The sequence below is a fragment of the Vespula pensylvanica genome, chromosome 15 (genome assembly GCF_014466175.1).
Source record: "Vespula pensylvanica isolate Volc-1 chromosome 15, ASM1446617v1, whole genome shotgun sequence".
NCBI classification, from domain to species: Eukaryota; Metazoa; Arthropoda; class Insecta; order Hymenoptera; family Vespidae; genus Vespula; species Vespula pensylvanica.
This window is the reverse complement of record NC_057699.1, coordinates 418,794-438,668: the sequence shown is the minus strand read 5'-3', so window position 1 is coordinate 438,668 and position 19,875 is coordinate 418,794. Positions and strand designations below refer to the sequence as shown.

The following is a 19,875-nucleotide window of genomic DNA, read 5'->3' as shown; positions in this document are numbered from 1 at the left end:
ACATTTGTTTCGAAGGAATATTGTTATATCGTACGAAAGCAAATGGAAAAAGTAATATTTAATAGAATAATATATATGTATATATGAACGTGGATGTATAGGAATAATCGAATAGCAGACGTTTCTGGAAATTAAACGATTCTATGTAACACGATGATGTGATTCGCGGAAGGATACAAGATTCTCTCATTTGATTCGTCGACGAATTGAACGGTACCATCAAGTACTACGCTGATTATTGATTGGTCGAATCGTAACTTACGATGTTCAACAAAATTTTATAATTCATGTTTCTGTTCGTTTATATTTCGTATTAAGAATTTTTATCAATGTTTATGATACCGTATACGTGTACAAAATAAAAAAATTAATTAATCGTAATATTTGATATTTATTTCATCGTAGAAATGTATTTTTTACCTTGTACTATTCTATAAGTACGATTAATGCGAACCAATCAGTGATCGTACTCTTTTAAAGAGCACAAGTTTATCAAATGTGTTCCAGAGAGCGGGTCACCTGCATGTTACACATACAAAATTGTTTGTATATGTAAATCTGGATAATAGATATTGTATTTGTATATTTGTATGTAAGTATTGAATTTAGTCGTGTCTCTTATACGTTTTTCTTAATGTTCTTAGAAGGAAGACGCACAACAAGATGATTAAGATTTTCGTCTAATCCGATAAGTGAAATAATAAAAATATATAAACGCGATAATAATATATTAGAAAATGGGAAAGCTAGAAAAAGATATCGCATTATTAAATCGTAATAATAAGAAAAAAATCGGTGAATACAAGAAACAAGAGATAAAGCCAAAGAGAAAGAAACGCAAGAAGGATCTTGAAAAGTTGCATCGAAATGCTTTGGAAGCGTCAAAAGATTCGGTAAGTAAATTATAAAGTACTATTCTCTATTTGAAGTATTTCAAACATCAAAAACGTATACAATATTTTCTCTGTTATAAAAAAATTAATGAGAAGAACATTAAAGCTTGATAACTTAAGGAAAGATGGAAACTCCTGTCCTTTATTGCTTACCTTTCTACGAAAGTTTATGTATACATACATATACACACATATGCATATATATACATTACACATATATATACATGTGTATATATGTATATATGTAATAATAAATATTTGTTCGATTCCTATTAAAAGTACGAAAGTGTAATATTTAACAAATTATTTTTAATAATATTTAACAAATAATTATACATTCTCTGTCGTATTGTCACTAGTTTTTTCTTCTTTTTTTCTTCTTTAAATAATTATGTTATTGTAACGATTACAAAAAATCACGTTTACGCGAAGTACCAATATGAATACAGTAAACAATGATATTCGATTTTAATTCTGTATATTCCGATCTCGATCTATTCATTTTCACCATACGTCGCATCTCTACTTCCTTTCTTTATTCGCGTTATACATCGCTTACATACGACATGTATGTAAATTATATGTTTGTTTCCGTGCGTAAATAGAAGAGAAGAAAGAAAAGAAATTAATTCGAAATGGCGCGATCATGAATTATTTCAATGAAGATATGTAAATATAGAAAAAAGAAAATTCTTCTCTTTCTTAATGAATTCTATTATTTTCAATCTAATTTTGAAATTTTAATCGAACTACATGATAATAATCAACGTTGAAAAGATACAAGAATACAAAAATACAATCGAAAATTTCTTCATATTATATTATATGTACTATCTTTGTCTTTGACGCAGTTAATCGGGATTTACAGAAACGGAGCAAAAGGCAAAGAAGTAAGAAAAGGTATGTGCGTATATGTTATGTGTGTGTATGCGTGTATGTGTGTGTGTTCGCGCGTGTGCGTGTGTGTGTCCAATACAAATGTCCATTAAATTGAATAATATAAAATAATAAATAAAGTAACGGCATTGACGATGGATTTCAGGTAAATTACCTCCGAGTAAATTTTATAAAGCACGAGTACAAGGAGAAGTTGCGAAATTTTTAGATCAAGACACATCGGAAAGATCCGAAGATGTACTCGAGTACGTTTTTCATTACGAACGTGATATATAACGTAGCCATACAGTTATATACATATGTGTGTGCGCGTGTGTGTTTTACTCTTTTACATTTGACCTATATAATACGATCCTCTTTTGGTACGAGAAATACATATATACATATATGTGTATATATACATACACACACACACACATATATACATAAACGAGACAAATTTAACAAGAGTATAGTTTGTCCAGAAATTTTTTTAAAATTCATACAACGATTTAGAATGCAGTTTATATGCATTCTACGTAATCTTTATTTTTTTTTTTATCTTTTCTCTCTCTTTCTTTTTTCTTTTCTTTTTTCTTTTCTTTTTCAGACTCTCACCTAATACCGTACGAGTCAATTGTAGTAAAAAAGAAAAACTGTTCGAAAGAATCGTCTCATCGGACGAAGAAATACAATGTCAAAAAAGAATTTCGAAAAGTCAGTTGACAGGTTCGAGAAAATTTTCATGGTCCGCGATGTATCGGTACGAAGAATTCTGTGCGATTATTTGTTCGGAAAATTTCGACGATCACGATACGATGATCCTTCCAGATTTGCCAGGTATTAGTCAATGTCAAAAACTTTGTACCACATACATTATCGGTTTCCTTTTTTTTTCTTTTTCTTTTTTTTTTTTTCTTTCTACAAACTTTATTTAATTTACTATAAGAATATAATATAGGAGGCTCACATATTTTCAGATCCAATTCTAAAAGTTAAGGAAAATCTTAAACATATGCATACGGATGCTATGAGACAACATTTTTCACGACCGGACGTTAATATTAACGATTATTTTGATGATTTAAAAAATGAAAATACGTTGAAATCTTCGATCGATGAAAACGATAGTAAAAACGTTTCGAACATACAATCAGAATCTTATATATCTTCTGATCATTCGGAATCATTAACAGCGGACGTTGTTGAGGATTCGCATTTTGAAATGTCGCCAAAATTTAGTCGCGAAGTCGAAGATAAAATGCAATCAAATAATATTCTATTTTCTGTACCGAAAAAACCGTCTAAAGAAATTAAGAAGATAAATGTTGATCATTTATCTAATTTCCATTTGCCATCTGAACTGTTTGATCGACCTATTTCTACGGTTACTTCTTCAACGGATGATGAAAATAAAAAAGAAATCAATTGTCAAAGATGTGCGAAACGTAATCTCAATAATGTCAAACGTAATATGAAGTTTGGAGGTGACGATGAATTTCTAGTTAAAAATAATAAAAAGTATATATATAGACACACGGAAAATACCGATACGAAAGATACAGAGGATAGAGAAGACGATAATTTGATGTTTATCAGCAAATCTCCTAAAGCAAATATACCGGGAGATCATTGTATAGAGACACAAAAATTCATTGAAGATTTTGTAAAAGATCGTACAAGAAGACACAGGATACGGGAATCTAACAATATACATGAGGAAGATGTATGTACGAATCTAAATGATCGTGCAATGGCATGGAAAGCTACTAAAAATTTGAAACACGTACCAGCAATTCTTCGAAGATCCGTTTGTGAACCTACAAATATAACCGACCTTACTCATCTTTTGAATGGTAAACGTAACGGCGCATATTTTAAAGAACCATCGAAAAGAAATGTTGACTTCAACCTAAACATTTGTTCATCGTTATCTTCGAATGATAATTCGATAATTAAAACTCAATTTGTTAAGACAAATAAATGTCTTGAGAGTCGACGTTGTACAATGCCATTAAAAAAACAATCTTCTATGCATCAGACGGTAGACTTTTGTATACCCGTTGAAATGAATATAAAAAAAAATAAGAATAAATCGAATCTGAATAAAGATGTGAAAAAATCTACGCAACTTCGCAAATCACATAAATCCGTGACATTTTCAGAAGGTATATTACTCAACGACGATGGATCGATGCAATCGCGTTATTCTCAAAATCACGATGCTACGCAACCTACGAGTGTTCATCGAACAACAGATACCAACCATTCTAAACATTGTCAAATTTTAAGACAGGAAATACAAAACGATAATCAATCTCTATTATTGAAGTCGACGAAACCTGATCGCATATACCAGCCCGAAGTAACATTTATAAACCCGTCACAATGCGACAAATACACTACGACACAAAATTGTCAAGATAACAATGAGAGTAAACCTATTTATTTTCAAATTATAAATCAATCGATGAAACCGTGTACCGAACAAAAAATATTTAATCAAGGATTAATATCAAAACCTAATAATTTAACGGCGTATGAACAAACGTTATCTAGTCAATCTATGATACAACAATCTACTGTTCCTGTTACGTCGCAGAATGTTCAATTTATGTTCCGTGAAAATGATCCACACGTCTATGCTTTTAGCGAACTACAGAATCTTAAATTATTAACATTAAACGAGTCTCAAAACATGTATGTCAGTTCCCTAAATTCTGTACACGAACAAAAACGAGGTAATGAGTGTGCAATAATCCCAAATGTTGATCAACCAACGAAATACTTGGCCATTGAAAAAGATCTAAACACACAGAGAATCCCGATTTATTTTCATAATAACGATAAATCTATTAGTCAACAATATATGCCTTGCAAAGTAATTACGGCTGTAGAGAAGCAAAATAACGATAAAGTGTTCTTCCACGAACCTACCTCACAAGTTATACTTTTACAGGGAAATCATTTAAATGATAGAAATCGTCAATTTGTTGATTAAAATAATAGACATCTTGTCGGAAATAAGGGAACTTATTTAAAAGATTAGTGCTGTATATATTGAAATACTTCGAATCTCGATAAATATTATTAATTTTGTTTAAAAGAAATATTTAAAATACAAAAAGAAAAAAATTTGGTTTATATTATAAGATGAGATTACTCAAACGACAAAAAAAACAAAAAACAAAAAAAAAATAACAAAAATGTATTTAAAAATACTTGATTGCATGAGGCACTTATACGAAATTACATCAATTATTACTATTTACATATCAAATTCTATAATAATCGATCAAAGTACATTTCTGCACCATTTTTTTGATACTTTTTTATCGATTCTTATATAAGTACAAAAACAACAAAAAATCGAACATTTTCTTCTTACAATATTAAATTTGTAAAAATGTCATTAATTCTTTAGTTCTTATTTAAATCAATTCAAGTTAGATTGAAAAATGAATATTCTGTGATCATTAACATTGCATTATGTTTGTATATTATTTACGAACAATGTATAGTATTTGAGTAAAAGTTATTAATTTATTTGCCAATTAAAATATTATAATTAAATATGTAATAAAAATGAAAGAGAAATTAAATAACGTTAATTATCAGATCATTTAATACACATACATACACACACATACATTTAAGAAGAGTAAATGTTTAAAGAAAAAGAAAAAAAAATACAAATGCAAATAGTATGAAATTATTCTTATTTTACTAAAAATTTTTCATTATATCTATGTCACTAATTATATATATATATATACATACACACACACATACACACACAGTGAATATATATATATAATGAAATGATTCCACCAATCGTAAATCAGAAGAAAATTCATTTATATTACATCACAGCAAATGAAATAACCTAAAATTTCTACATTTTGATCAAAGTCATTATAATCGAGAATAAAATATAACACTGCTTTTCTTATTCACGAAATTAGATAAAAAAATTAAAAATTATTATATTTTTTCTATACTCTGTATATTTTATTAAAATGTTAAAAAGAATCAAGCATACATGCACTAGAAGCATATGTATGTGCTATTTTATGTTTTTTTTTGTATCATTATTTTTTTTTGTTATTGAAGTCTAACAAATATTTATACTTTATATTACAATATTTTTGATTGTAATTGTAATTGTAATAAAAAGATAATCGATAACAAATTACAAATGCAATAATTAAAAGTGAAAAGAATATGATCATATCGTTACGTCTATGGCGAATTACTTTAATGCCATCTATTGAGATTACGACTAACCAACTAGGTTGAAGAGATTCTACAATTTGTTGTGCGGAAAGTATCGCAAGCAATCATCTTTTTGTTTGCATTCACGTTTGACGGTTAAAGGTAGTAGCACGTATGTTTGAAAATTGACTGTTAAATGTCTAGTGGCTATCAAGTCTTTATAGAAATCATCAAACTAACGTAATCATTAATACTTCCTTTTTATTAGCAATTCGTTTAAAACGGACTATATAAGGCAATACAAAACGAATTTACTGAAAAATCTAACGAGCTCTGTGAAGGGACCTTTTTTTAACGTCTTCTCAAAAGGTGAGTACTACTTACAGAGCAATGGCTTATATTATTCATTATGTCTTCTAAGATGCTTTCGTACAAAAATTTTGTCGTATAAAATGTCGTCAACGCGTACGTACAACATAAAAACATTGTCTTACAATTGTGATATTAATAATTTTTTTAACGAATAAATTTGTAATTTATCCCTTTAATGTTCGAACATACTTGATATTAATTTACAGAGTTGTTGCATTTACTTTTATCTGTAATTGTCTTAATATTTGCAACTCATTATCAATTATGAAATATCTCTATATAAAGTTTAATCTCATATTCATTGATTTTTTTATATTGTTATACGTATATTGACAAATAATAATTAATTTATATTGTAAAAGAAAAATATCTCTCTTTTATGCTTAATTATAATATAGATACTTATACTTCTCAATGAATGTTAAAAAACAAAGTAATTATTTAAGAATTTTTAGACATATTTTATTTTCTTAAAGCAGATATATTTGAAAGATAATTTTTATAATAAAAATATATCATATGTTATAAATATATAGGAGTCACTTCAAATAAACATTTGCAAAATAACGTTTAATAGAAAATAGAAGAAAATAGTCGAAATATGAAAACAAAAATTAAGAAATATATATTATTCCTAATGCTATAACAAAAGTTTTAATAAAAATTTTCTTGGTTTCACTTAGACGCTGCTTGTTTATCATTTGTAACTGTAATAAGTAGTATTTAGTACATGTATTCTTTGATATCTTTAGAAAAAGTAATCTTATTTCAATATGTTTATATAGATTATATATTTGACTTATCTTAGAAATATGGATAATATTCTTTTATGTTTATTTCATATATTTTTATTACATTTTTCTACTTTATCTTAAATGCTATTTTTGCGAGTATTTATTCGAAGAGACTTCTGTATATTAATAAGGTACAAAAATATATTCATTTAAAAAATCATTCTTTGAACATATTTATTATCTTACAAGGCAAAATATATTCGAAAGTTTCTAAAAAATTCTTTTGTTTATTAGCTTTTATTAGTAAATCTATATATGTAACATTACATTTCGAAATTTATAGCTTTCTTGTGCAGAATAAGAGTTTCATATAATAATCGGTTTGAAAACGAGTATTATCTAAATCTCTATATTACAGAAACTTATTTCGAATAAATTAAATACAATGTAAATAAAAATTGTTTCCATATAAGCTAAAGACAATATATAATTCTGAATTTTTTTTATAACAAGACTATGATTCTTTTTATATATTTACACAATTTCCACTTTAAATATATAACTATTATAATATACTCGCATCTCTTTGTATTTGAAACTTATATTCGCTATAATGTAAAAGTTCCTATATCGTGTATTTATTTTAAAGAAAGAAAAAACATGATAGTTCTTTATTTATAAATAGTTGGTGCAAACATTACATCGGTGCAACATATTTTGAACTAGGTAATATTATAATAGAAGCATAACCTTAATTATATGTGTTGCTTGGTTCTTCTTCCTTAACCTTTTATTTATTTATTTTTTTTTTCATTTCATAGAAATAATAAATCATTTTTATTCGTTGAATCTAACATGTAACTCTTTATATACGTTATGATATACTAAAAAATTGTTGGTTTCAAATGCAACTGTAAGATTCTCGAACAGATACATGCATAAAATATATATAAAAGAGAATTCCTCTTGTTCCCCCTATCTTCACTACTCTACTGCGCAGATCGATTACTTTGATATACATAACATTCATAAAAATTGCAAGGAGAACATACGATTTCCTTACAATAGAATGTAGCCATTCAGTTACTGAAAGTCGAACAAAAAGAAAAATATTGAATAAAAAGTTGCCGAACAAAAGGTAACGATTTTAGTTGACGCTGATATCCCTTCCATCTATGCTTTGTGTTATCTTTAGTATCCTTTGTACGAATGTACTTTTTAGCGCCATTTTCAAATTAAATACAATTTTCAATTTACAAATAAGCATTGCATTTTTATTAAATATGATCATCATACAATGATAATAATCAATTGAAAATCATATTTCTTCACAGAATTGTTGGAAAATAAATTTTTTCAAATGGCCACTTTTGAATTTGTACGATAGATTAATATCATTTATCGTAATAATTTCATAGATTAAAATTTCAATCGATTATGAAAAGATCGATTTTTTTTCTCATAATAAATGTTGCAAAAGAATTGATCTAATAATAATTTATTAGTGAAATACTGACGTTTTTTTTTTATCCCACGTGCAGTAATGCATTCCCTTATTGCGGTCGCGCGAATGATCACGTGACTATGTTATATTTCTCTACTGCGTGATTCAAGGAAAAATTCTTATTGAAAAGACCACTAAGCAATGTAATATATATAGTACATCTGTTAGTCATTAGTTGTAGAGATGAATATACATCATAAGTATTCATATTGAAATTATCATAATTGATATTTTAATAAATCAGGTCCCAAAATATGGAGCAAGATACGGAGTATATGAAATTGCCATTAGAAGAGCGTTGTGTACATAAGGTATTATTGTTAATATTTATTTTTATTAATACATTGATATAAACAGTATATGTACTTGTTTCTTTGTCTATTTTTCTTCTTTATAGTCATGGAGAGCAAGATTACATGGATATGAAGAATGCGTAAAAACATTTCAATGCATAGACGATGAAAAATCGCCAGAATGGAATAAATTTTTAGGCTTTGTTAAAAAATTTGTATTGGATAGTAACGCTGCAGCACAGGAGAAAGGTTTAGAGGCAGTGTTAGCTTTTGTAGAAAATGCGGCTGTTGCGGGAAAGTAAGTTATAAATTTTTAGTATACAAAGTAAGAACAATTTTATAGCAACGTAAAGAAAGGTTCGATGACATTTTAAGTGATCATTTATTCTTTGTATTTTTACATTGTATTATATATTTTTAGAACGGTTGGTGAAGTTATGAACGGCATAGTGACTAAATGTATTGCTGCACCCAAAGCTAAAACGAAAGATTTAGCAGTACAAATAACATTAATGTATATAGAAATAGAAAAACATGAAACAGTACAAGAGGAATTACTGAAAGGAACAGAGGCAAAAAATCCAAAAATTGTATCTGCGTGCATTGCTGCTTTGACTCTTAGTCTTAGGTAAATTAAAAATTAAGTTAAAAATTAAAAATATTATTGCGTAACATTTATGATACATGTTTAACATTTACTTAAATTTTATATCAAATGTGTAATTTTTGATAGTGAATTTGGATCAAAAGTTATTAATGTCAAGCCTCTGATAAAGAAGATACCTAGTTTTTTAGAAGATAGAGATAAGATGGTTAGAGAAGAAGGTAAAGCACTGGTCATTGAAATGTACAGGTATGTAGAAAAATTAATAGTTTTTAATATTTTACATATCCTTTTATAATCTTCATACATTTATGAAATAACAATACAGATGGATAGGTGCTCCATTGAAGCAACAATTGAATACCTTAAAACCAGTACACATTACAGAATTAGAGACAGAATTTAATAATTTAGGAAATGAAAGAGCTGTACCTAAACGTTACTTGAAATCACAAAAACCAAAAACAACATGTGTTAGTGATCCAATAATGGGTGACGATAGTGAAGGTAAGCTGTTCATTTGTTTTGAATTTTATCAAGTTACTATACAAGATGGATAATTTTTACAGGTGAGAAAGAAGAAATTGACAGAGACATAGCACCAGACATAGATCCATATGAATTACTAGAACCCGTTGACATACTTTCTAAATTACCTAAAGATTTCTATGAAAAATTGGAAGCTAAGAAATGGCAAGAGAGAAAAGAAGCCTTAGAAATTTTAGAAAAACTTGTGTCAAATCCAAGGTTAGAAAATGGTGATTATGGAGAAGTAGTGAAAGCATTGAAAAAGGTATGTATATTTTAATAAATTTAATGTTATTTTTGAATAACGTCATAATAATTATTATTACTAAGAAGTTATTAAGAAGAACTTAACAATATTTATTTATTTATAGGTAATATCTAAAGATACAAATGTATTGGTCGTTGCATTAGCAGGAAAATGTTTAACTGGCTTAGCCACAGGTTTGAGAAAACGATTTCAATCTTATGCAACATCGTGTTTGGCGGCTATTTTGGAGAAATTTCGTGAAAAGAAGCAAAATGTTGTACAAGCGCTTCGAGAAGCTGCAGATGCAATTTTTCTTAGTGTAAGTATTTATATTTATTATTTCTTATTGGGAACAATTGAAAATATTATTTTTATATGTATTAGATAACAATCGATCTTATACTGGAAGATACACTTGCTGCATTAGAAAATAAAAATCCTGCAGTAAAAGCAGAAACTGCTGCATATTTAGCAAGATGTTTTGCTCGTACTCCTTCGCCGAGTTTAAATAAAAAGTTATTAAAGGCATATACAACAACACTTTTAAAAACATTAAATGAACCAGGTATACTTAATTTATTATTTAGTATATTCGCTCATCGAACTTGTATATAAAAATCTCAAATATTTGCTCACGAATGATATATTATATTATTTTCAGATCCTACCGTTAGAGATAATTCAGCAGAAGCAATTGCGACCGCGATGAAATTAGTTGGAGAAAAAGCTATGATGCCGTTTTTGACAGACATAGATAATTTAAAAATGACTAAGGTATGTATTTACTTTGATAGTATCATTGCTTATTTACTTCATTAATTATTAAAAGCAACAAATATAAAGAAAATTTTTAACAGTTTTTATAATTTCTTTTGTTATATATCAGATCAAAGAATGTGCAGAGAAAGTTGTGATAATAGTTAAACTTCCACCTGCACAAAAGTCTTCAAAGCCTAGACCCAAAACAGCACCAGCTAAAGTGGAGCAAAATACAAAATCAAAAGAAAATGAAACAAAACCAATGAAAAGGTCGAATACTAATACGACTAAACAAGGTTTATCAAGAAAACCGATTGCTTCTTCTTCAACAAATTTAGGTAAATTTAATCTAGAATAAACATATTCTTTTCTAAACATTTAATGTACACACACACACACACTATAAATAATATATACTTATATATATGATATTATTATAGCTTCTAAGAAATCTTCAAATGTGAAAGTAGAAAAGGATTACAGTACTGAAGAAATAGAGGAAATGGCTTCGCAAATATTACCAAGTGAAGTAATTTCAGGACTTGTAGATAGTAATTGGAAAACTCGATTGTCTGCTGTTGAACAGCTTTCTCAGGTTCTACAAATAATTTCTTCTTTTTTTTTTTTTTTTATTTGAAATTTTGAAAGAATTAGTAAAACATTTAAACTTTTATTTTCTTATAGATTGTAAAGGATATGGAACCAACAGATGTATCTACACAAGTCATTGTAAGAACATTGGCAAAGAAATCTGGCCTCAAAGATATGAACTTTCAAGTTCTAAAACACAGATTGGAAATTATAAAAACTTTGGCAGAAAATTATCCATTTTCATGGTTTGTATAATCGTTTATTATATATTTTATATCTTTTATGTTTATATTGAACTGTAATGTGTATATGTTATTTTATTATATTATTATTATTATTATATTTTCAGCACTGTTTCTGGATATTGCATTATAGACATAACAGAAAAATTAGGAGATGCAAAAAATAGTCCAATTGCATCCGAGACACTTCTATCGATAGCGAGTGCTACTAGTTTTGAATATGTATCAAATGAAATACTTGCATTCGCATTTAATCAAAAAAATCCCAAAGTTCAACAAGAAACATTGCTTTGGTTAAGTAGGGGTCTTATGGAATTTGGCTGCACGTATGTATTGATCCAATACTTCGAAGACAATTTTATTATTTAGTTTTATGTTTACACATTTTATAATGTATGTTATATTTATATTATAGAGTTAATGTCAAATCTTTAATAGAAAATATAAAGAAAGCAGTAGCAGCAACTAATCCTGGTGTACGTACTGCTGCTATAACACTAATTGGCACTTTATATTTATATATGGGAAGACAACTGCTTACATTTTTTGATAATGAAAAACCATCTCTTAAACAACAAATTGAACAAGAATGCGAAAAAGTGAATATCATTTAAGGATTATATATTATCAAATGCATATTATATAATTATTAATATTACCTAAATTTTACTTTATTTTTGCTTCATATTTTAGCATAATGGGGAAAATCCACCTGTGCCTATACGAGGTGCAAAAAATAAGAAAATTAAAAATGACGATACTGATGAACCTGAGATTAATGAAAAAGTTGAAAATAGTGACCAAAATATAAATGACTTAATTCCACGGGTTGACATTAGCAGTCAAATTACAGAAAGTCTTCTTAGTGAATTATCTGATAAGAATTGGAAGGTAAATTTAAGATTTCGTTTCAACTGATTACAAGAGATATATGTATATTTATAATTATCTTTATTGAATCTTTCTATATTTTTAAAAATAGGTACGAAATGAAGGATTACAAAAAATAAGTTCTATATTGAATGAATCAAAATATATAAAGGGCTCTATTGGTGATTTACCACAAGGATTAGCATTGCGATTAGTCGATAGTAATAGTAAAATTGCACAATCAACTTTAGGTATATGTCAAACGTTAGCTGTGTCATTAGGTACATCAGCAAAACAACATTTAAGGATTTTATTACCTGGTTTCATACAATGTCTTGGAGATAGTAAGGTTAGTATATTTTTATAGTAAATTTTACTGAATTACTTGCAATAATTTTAATTAATAAATAACATTAAGCTTCTTATATATTTTACAACAATGTATTTTAGGTTTGGATAAGAACTGCTGCAATTTCATGTATTGATACATGGGGAGAACAATGCGGTTACAAAGAATTCTTTGATGGAGAAATTATAGGGGATGCTCTAAAATCTGGATCTCCAACGCTCAGAGCTGAATTGTGGAATTGGTTGTCCCAAAAGTTACCATTAAGTAAGCGTGCATTTCAATAATGATAATGTCATATTTTATTATATTAAATATCTTAATTCTTGTTTTCTTTTCTTTTTTTCTTTAGTTCCTGTAAAACAAGTACCGAAAGAAGAACTTCTTGTTTGTATTCCTCATTTATATAATAATTTAGAGGATAGAAATTCTGATGTAAGAAAGAATGCTCAAGAAGCTGTACTAGGATTCATGATTCACCTTTCTTATGAAACAATGGCTAGAAATACAGAAAAATTAAAGGTATGAGAAAATTATTATTCACTAAAAATAATTTTGCTAGTAAAGTGTGTATAATAGAAGTTCATATCGTTTGTGCATAAAAAGAATAATATTAATCAAAGAAAAATTATTTTGTATGTTTCGCAAACAACAGTAATCAAATTATTTGAAATTATTAATTACAGCCTGGTTCAAGAACAGTGGTACTCGCTGCTTTAGATAAATCTCGACCTAATTTACCTATAAAACCTTTATCTAAGAAACAATTATCAGATGAAAATATACAGAAAACCGTGAAAAGTGGAGGTGCTGCAAAAATAGCTAAAGCAGTAGTCAAACCAAAGGTTTGTTTCTTAATTCATTAATTCTTAGTTTCAGTTTAATTCTTAATTCATGAATTCTTAGTTCATTAATGTTTTTCATATTTGAGAAAATTAATTTATTAATTTTTTAAATAATTGATACCACCAATGTTCTAGGGAGGAGCATCATCCAAACCAGGAAGTGCTCGTAAAAAGGATGAAGATGTCGACAATAGTCCTTTGCTAGTAACTAACAATCTAAAACATCAACGAGTCATCGATGAACAAAAACTGAAGGTTTTAAAATGGAATTTCACAACACCAAGGGAAGAATTTGTAGAACTACTTAAAGAACTTATGACTGCGGCAAATGTGAACAAGACTTTAATGACGAATATGTTTCATTCTGATTTTCGATATCATTTAAAAGCTATTGAATCATTAACAGAGGTGAATATTTTAATGAAAATATTTGTTCAATTATGTAAAGATTTTACATTGTAAATATATTATTTAATTTTTTAGGATATTCCTGGAAACAGTAAAGCATTGGTCTCGAATCTCGATCTTATTCTTAAGTGGTTAACTCTGAGATTTTTTGATACTAATCCTTCTGTGTTATTGAAGGGTCTGGATTATTTGCAAACCGTTTTCAATTTATTAATAGAGGATCAGTATCACATGTTAGAAAATGAAGCTGCATCGTTTATTCCTTATCTTATTATTAAGGTATATCAGCCAAATTTATTGTATTTAATGATTAAGAATCATTTTATATATAATATAGTAAGTGAGATAATAAGATGAATATTCTTTTAGATAGGTGATCCGAAAGATGCTGTACGTAATGGCGTGCGTGCATTATTTAAACAAATAGCACTTGTATATCCTGTCAGCAAATTATTTTCATATGTAATGGAAGGCCTAAAATCAAAGAACGCTCGTCAAAGAACAGGTATTCATAATGTTCTAATAAAAAGATGAATTTAATACATTGTTTAACGAAGTAATATAAAAATTTCGAAATTTTTTATTAATCAAAGAAACAATTTTTAGGATGTTTAGATCAATTAGGGTCACTTATAGAAAATTATGGAGTTAGTGTATGCCAACCATCTCCAGCAGCAGCATTAAAAGAAGTTGCTAAACAAATAGCAGATCGTGATAATTCTGTTCGCAATGCTGCTTTAAATTGTATCGTACAAGCATATTTTCTGGAAGGTGAAAAGATAACTAAACTAATTGGTCAGGTAAATTGTTAAAAAAAAATCTTTTTATTTTTAATCTGATCATTCATCATTCTTATTGAAAAATATTATTTTTATAATATTCATTTAACATAGATATCAGAAAAGGATCAATCATTATTGGATGAACGTATTAAAAGGGCAGCGAAAAATCGTCCCGTAAAATCAACATCTTCTACTAGGATTGTACCTACGATCACGGACACTGTTCCTCTGACAGAAGATGTAGAAAGTGACTATAAAGAAGAAAATGAAGAAATCCCGGAACAGGAGGATGAGGAAGATGAAATGTCTAATAATCTGTAAGTTTAAGTATGCTATTAAATCATTTTTATTTACATTCTCTATTTCATTAGATTTTTATCCATTGTACACGTGCTTTCAGAAAGTGCGGAAAGCCTTAGCATGCTTCAATATTTAAAACTGAATGTATATATTATTTATTATCTTCATACGAATAATTATTATGGTGGTATACATGAAACGAAAGAAAATATTTCTTTTTTTATGATCAAAAGATTACGTCAAATATCTTTCAGCCCATAATATTACTTTTATTAATTTATTTATGTTCGCATGTGCTTGCTTTATAACAATCTTGCAGGACGAAAGTTATAACAGCCGAAACAACAGAAATTGATAATGAACGATCAAAGGAACGCTGTATAGAGCAGTCAACTTGTGAAGTAAAGAAGGAACTTAATCAAGATACTCATCTACCTCCTAAAAATGATCAAGATGATGTTAACATGTTTGTGATTCTTAATAATTTCTTTTACTTTCAGTATGAAATATTATGGTGTTGGGCTAATCGTACGCTTTAAAATTCCTGTAATGTTCAACATTTCTTTCGTACCTTTTCCCTTCTATGTTTTATTTTATTTTGAATGAGTAGAAAGTAATAATATCATAAATTATTTTTTTATTTACTAATGTCTCGTTAGTAATAAGTACCGATTTATCATTTAATAATAGCTTTGTTTGATCTGCATGTCATGTAAATATTATTCTATTATAAAAAAAAAGTAAGTTAAATAATTTATATTATAAATTATAAAAAAAATCCTCTTGTGTTGTAAAAATGGATCATTAATTTATATAACTTTCTGTTATTTTGCAAAATAATATACGTACAAATGTTGTACTTACCACATTAATAGTTTAATTACTTATAGAACTTTAATTCAGTTCAATGCAAAATAATCAAAAATATAATTTTAAATGTAGTATGAAATAGTACAAAAAAAATATACATTCACCATTACTTAATAGTAGAACTTTGTAGTTATGATTATTTGGCATCAAATATTCGTATCAAGTTTGTATTGAAATTTATTTTATACGATTCATTGCAGATATTTTAATATATTGATATGTTTATAGGAATCCACTTCCAATAGGACAAACAGAAGCAATTGGACCATTTGGATTGGACATGGATTTTCTACAAAAAATTGAATCGAGTGCTCCAGTAAAATTTAGGAATCCTGTTCTTCAAGATACTACTATATCTGATATCGACGAACCAATTAATCTTAATCCTCATAAAACTCAGTAAGTACCTTTAGTTATAACGTGTAAATGATACAAAATTATTTATTTATTTATAATGTATTATAGAATGATACCAATATCACCACCAAAATTGTTGGTACCAAAATCGGCAACAGTATTACCTGAAGGACCATCTAATTCCAAGGAAGATAATCTTGAACGTACTATACTTGCAATGGCTAGTCTCGATTTACCTACAGCCATACAATCAATGAACAGTATTGACAACGTTAGTATAATATAGAAATGGTTTTATATAATTTAGTAATATATTTTGCATGAAGGAATATAATATTATATGAACGCAATATTATATTACATAATTTCTATTTCTTATTAGAACGTAATTTCTTTTTATTTATTTGCAGTTACTAAGATCACATAAAGCTTGTTTATTACAATCAAGAGAAGATAAATTTATTAGTTCGGTGAATATGCAATTAAAGTTTTTACAAACATATCCTTTACATCAAGGAAGTGCAGACGTATCGAAAGGATTTAGAAATACCTTTATGGTGATACTTACGGTAAGAAATAAAAATATTCAATATTTTTTTTTTCTTTTTATAATGAAATATATTTATAGAGTAATATTAATATTGTCAATTTTTCTCAGTTTTATGATACTGGAATACTTGCTAAAAATGTTCCACTCATACATTTAAAAGAACTCGTTGAACAAATGATCACTTTACTGGCAGAATGTAAATTAGAACGTTTACAAGAAGCAGAAGCATATATCAGAGTGGTAAATAACATAGTTGTTAAAATAATCGATAATTCAAATCACACAACAATTATATGGTAAGTTATATCAAATGTAAAAATATTGTAGAAATAACCTTTGTGGCGCATATATGATTTTATAAAGAACAAATGTTATTTGCAATATTTTAGTGTATTAATAGAACTACTTCATGCGTGTGCTGAATCAAATGCTCCTCCCAAATATGAAGAATTGGTGATGAAATGTTTGTGGAAAATTGTGAAAACATTCCCAAATTGGGCAGCAGATTTGGATTATGACACTATTCTCTTAGAAGTTCATAGATTTTTGAAGGTTCGTTTACAGTTTGTATTTATAATATTTCTTGTATACAATGAAGATTTATATGAATTAATATTCGCAGGATTATCCGACTACTTGGTGGAAGAAACGTTGGTCTGATACTCCACTAAGAACAATAAAAACAGTTCTTCACAGTATGACACGTGTTAAGGGAAGCACTATACTCACTCATCTGACAAAAATAAATAACACAAATGAATCTGAATTACATTCTTATTTAATAAGATTAATTGCTGTAAGTATAAATGATTACTATATTTAAAGATAATTTTGTAAATTATTGAACATATATTTTACAGACATTCAAACCAGATGAAATAAACACTGCGTCAAGACCAATGTCAAAAAGCAATAATACAGCGAAGATGCAAAAACATTTATCAAAATCTACTCATCAACAATTGGCAGAAATCTTCAAAAAAATTGGATCAAAAGAACATATGCAAGAGGTTTGCAGTAGCATTTCTTGATATTTAAATTATTATATGATCTCAATTTTTGTTAAACCATCCTTATTTAATATTTTGTAGGGTTTAATGCAACTTTATGATTTTAAACTTCAATATCCTGATGCAGATGTTCAACCTTTCTTAGTTAAGTCACATCAGTTCTTCCAGGACTTTATAGAACAAGGATTACGAGAAATTGATCAGGCACGACGAAATCAAGGAGTTATACCAAGAATGAATCATTACAATACAGGTTATCTATAAAAATTAATTAGTAATCGAATATAAATAAATCATACACTCTACGCTTGACCGACTCAAGACAGTGTTAATTTTATTCTAAATCTAAATCAAATACCGCATCGATCTTTAACTATATATAGAATCTACTACAACTCCTGAAATAGAAGAAAAAAGTCTACTGGATCCAATGCACAGGCTTGAAAAACTCAGATCACTTGAAGCACAGTGTAGAACAACCTCTAGTCAGTCAAATCCAGTATGAATTGTATACGTAATCAATATAATTGAAGTATGTAAGGCGATTCAATTAATATTAACAATCTCTATTAATTAATTAATTTACACTAACAATTTCTTTTTCAGATATCCAATATTTGAAGGATTAGCTCATACAGTATAACGTATGATACATACACCCCATCTTTAATATTTTCCATTGTTATATAATAACGTTTATTGGCATGGCCTCCTTAATTATATAAAAAGCTAATAGTAAAACGGAGGTGCGTAGTGTAAATACAGATATTGCGTACGACTTAGTTTTATTTCGTCATATATTGATGTTTCCATGATATATACAAATAAACTTAGAATAAATGATACAAATTTTCCTAAAATGTATCACTTGCATAGTTAGCGAAAGACTTCTTTTTAATTTAATCGTAAATTTAGGAAGTAGCCTTTGCTTAGAAAAAAGTGATAATGAAAATAGTCTTTGTAAAATATAGTTTGAAATGGAATGTTCATTTACGAAGAAATAAAAAAATTCGATGCAAACTCTGTATTTCTATATGGCATATGTGTACTATATTCTAAAATTCTAGATATATATATATATAGACAAAAAGAGAATACATAGATTGTAAATTTGTCAGTTTTAATATAATGGCCTGACAGAGATTAAAAAAAAAAAAATGAACGTAACATTTTACTCCTATATGAAGTGGTATTAATAACTTCTTTCATTATTTTTACAGTTTTGTATAGTTGATATTATTATTTTTATGTTTACTATAGAGTACTATATTACTATTACTATTAATACTGATGTGTTATGATTATTATTATTATTATTATTATTATTATTATTATTATTATTATTATTATTATTATTATTATTATTACTACCATTGTTATAGACTATTAGTCGTTAAGATTTGTATTTTGAAAAATAAGTAATATTTATGAATACGAATAACATGATTTTTAAATATACAATAAATGGAGTATAATGTGTATTTTAGACTGATTTGTCAGCCGGTTTGTATTTCGTTATATTTGTTTAAATAAATCATCGTTTGATATTTTATAATGTTAACCTAAATCAACAAATTCATAAAGTCAAAACTAAAAACTATGCCTACAAATAATCATATTTAAGGAATCGAAGAGGATAAGGTATTGTGAGATAAGTTTAGTTGCTACATCAATATTTA

At 27.5% G+C, this 19,875-nt stretch overlaps 2 protein-coding genes across 7 annotated transcripts in view; both read left to right on the top strand.

The window, feature by feature from the left end:
* Positions 1-5,156, top strand: part of LOC122634675 — a 6,999-nt gene extending 1,843 nt beyond the window's left edge. Inside the window, exons 2-7 of one of the 2 annotated variants that reach the window (XM_043823835.1) lie at positions 1-542; positions 645-893; positions 1,745-1,793; positions 1,936-2,035; positions 2,380-2,609; positions 2,750-5,156. The exon at positions 1-542 is cut by the window's left edge and continues 328 nt beyond it. In XM_043823835.1, coding sequence (XP_043679770.1) covers positions 738-893; positions 1,745-1,793; positions 1,936-2,035; positions 2,380-2,609; positions 2,750-4,770 — 2,556 coding nt within the window. In that variant the 5' untranslated portion in view covers positions 1-542; positions 645-737 and the 3' untranslated portion in view covers positions 4,771-5,156. Of the gene's footprint in view, positions 543-578; positions 894-1,744; positions 1,794-1,935; positions 2,036-2,379; positions 2,610-2,749 lie in introns of those variants that run through there. The other variant, XM_043823836.1, reaches the window with a different exon arrangement.
* A 900-nt stretch (positions 5,157-6,056) lies between these two features.
* LOC122634513 (protein mini spindles) lies at positions 6,057-19,216 on the top strand. 5 transcript variants are annotated; one of them, XM_043823527.1, is made up of 37 exons: positions 6,057-6,146; positions 6,253-6,353; positions 8,839-8,905; positions 8,992-9,185; positions 9,309-9,515; positions 9,621-9,740; positions 9,820-9,998; positions 10,061-10,284; positions 10,391-10,585; positions 10,651-10,831; positions 10,928-11,040; positions 11,153-11,363; positions 11,466-11,620; positions 11,710-11,861; positions 11,966-12,184; positions 12,274-12,457; positions 12,552-12,749; positions 12,841-13,077; positions 13,179-13,341; positions 13,427-13,596; positions 13,761-13,919; positions 14,055-14,327; positions 14,403-14,606; positions 14,697-14,832; positions 14,934-15,127; positions 15,221-15,426; positions 15,729-15,875; positions 16,508-16,678; positions 16,745-16,907; positions 17,047-17,205; positions 17,295-17,482; positions 17,576-17,738; positions 17,809-17,982; positions 18,047-18,196; positions 18,278-18,449; positions 18,580-18,728; positions 18,803-19,216. In XM_043823527.1, the coding sequence occupies exons 3-36, from the start codon at positions 8,849-8,851 to the stop codon at positions 18,699-18,701; spliced, it is 5,940 nt and encodes a 1,979-aa protein (XP_043679462.1). In that variant the 5' UTR covers positions 6,057-6,146; positions 6,253-6,353; positions 8,839-8,848; the 3' UTR covers positions 18,702-18,728; positions 18,803-19,216. The 5 variants fall into 5 exon arrangements, with proteins under 5 accessions (XP_043679462.1, XP_043679461.1, XP_043679463.1 ...); XM_043823526.1 differs by having other exon boundaries at positions 6,063-6,156; XM_043823528.1 differs by lacking the exons at positions 6,057-6,146; positions 6,253-6,353 and adding an exon at positions 7,795-7,816.
* The last annotated feature ends 659 nt before the right edge of the window (positions 19,217-19,875 follow it).

Bases quoted from the DNA above. Each gene is read 5' to 3' on its own strand.
- LOC122634513 (XM_043823525.1), top strand. The intron at 15,128-15,220 runs GTAAATTGTTAA...CATTTAACATAG, and splicing joins TAACTAAACTAATTGGTCAG to ATATCAGAAAAGGATCAATC. The intron at 16,679-16,744 runs GTAAGTACCTTT...AATGTATTATAG, and splicing joins CTTAATCCTCATAAAACTCA to AATGATACCAATATCACCAC.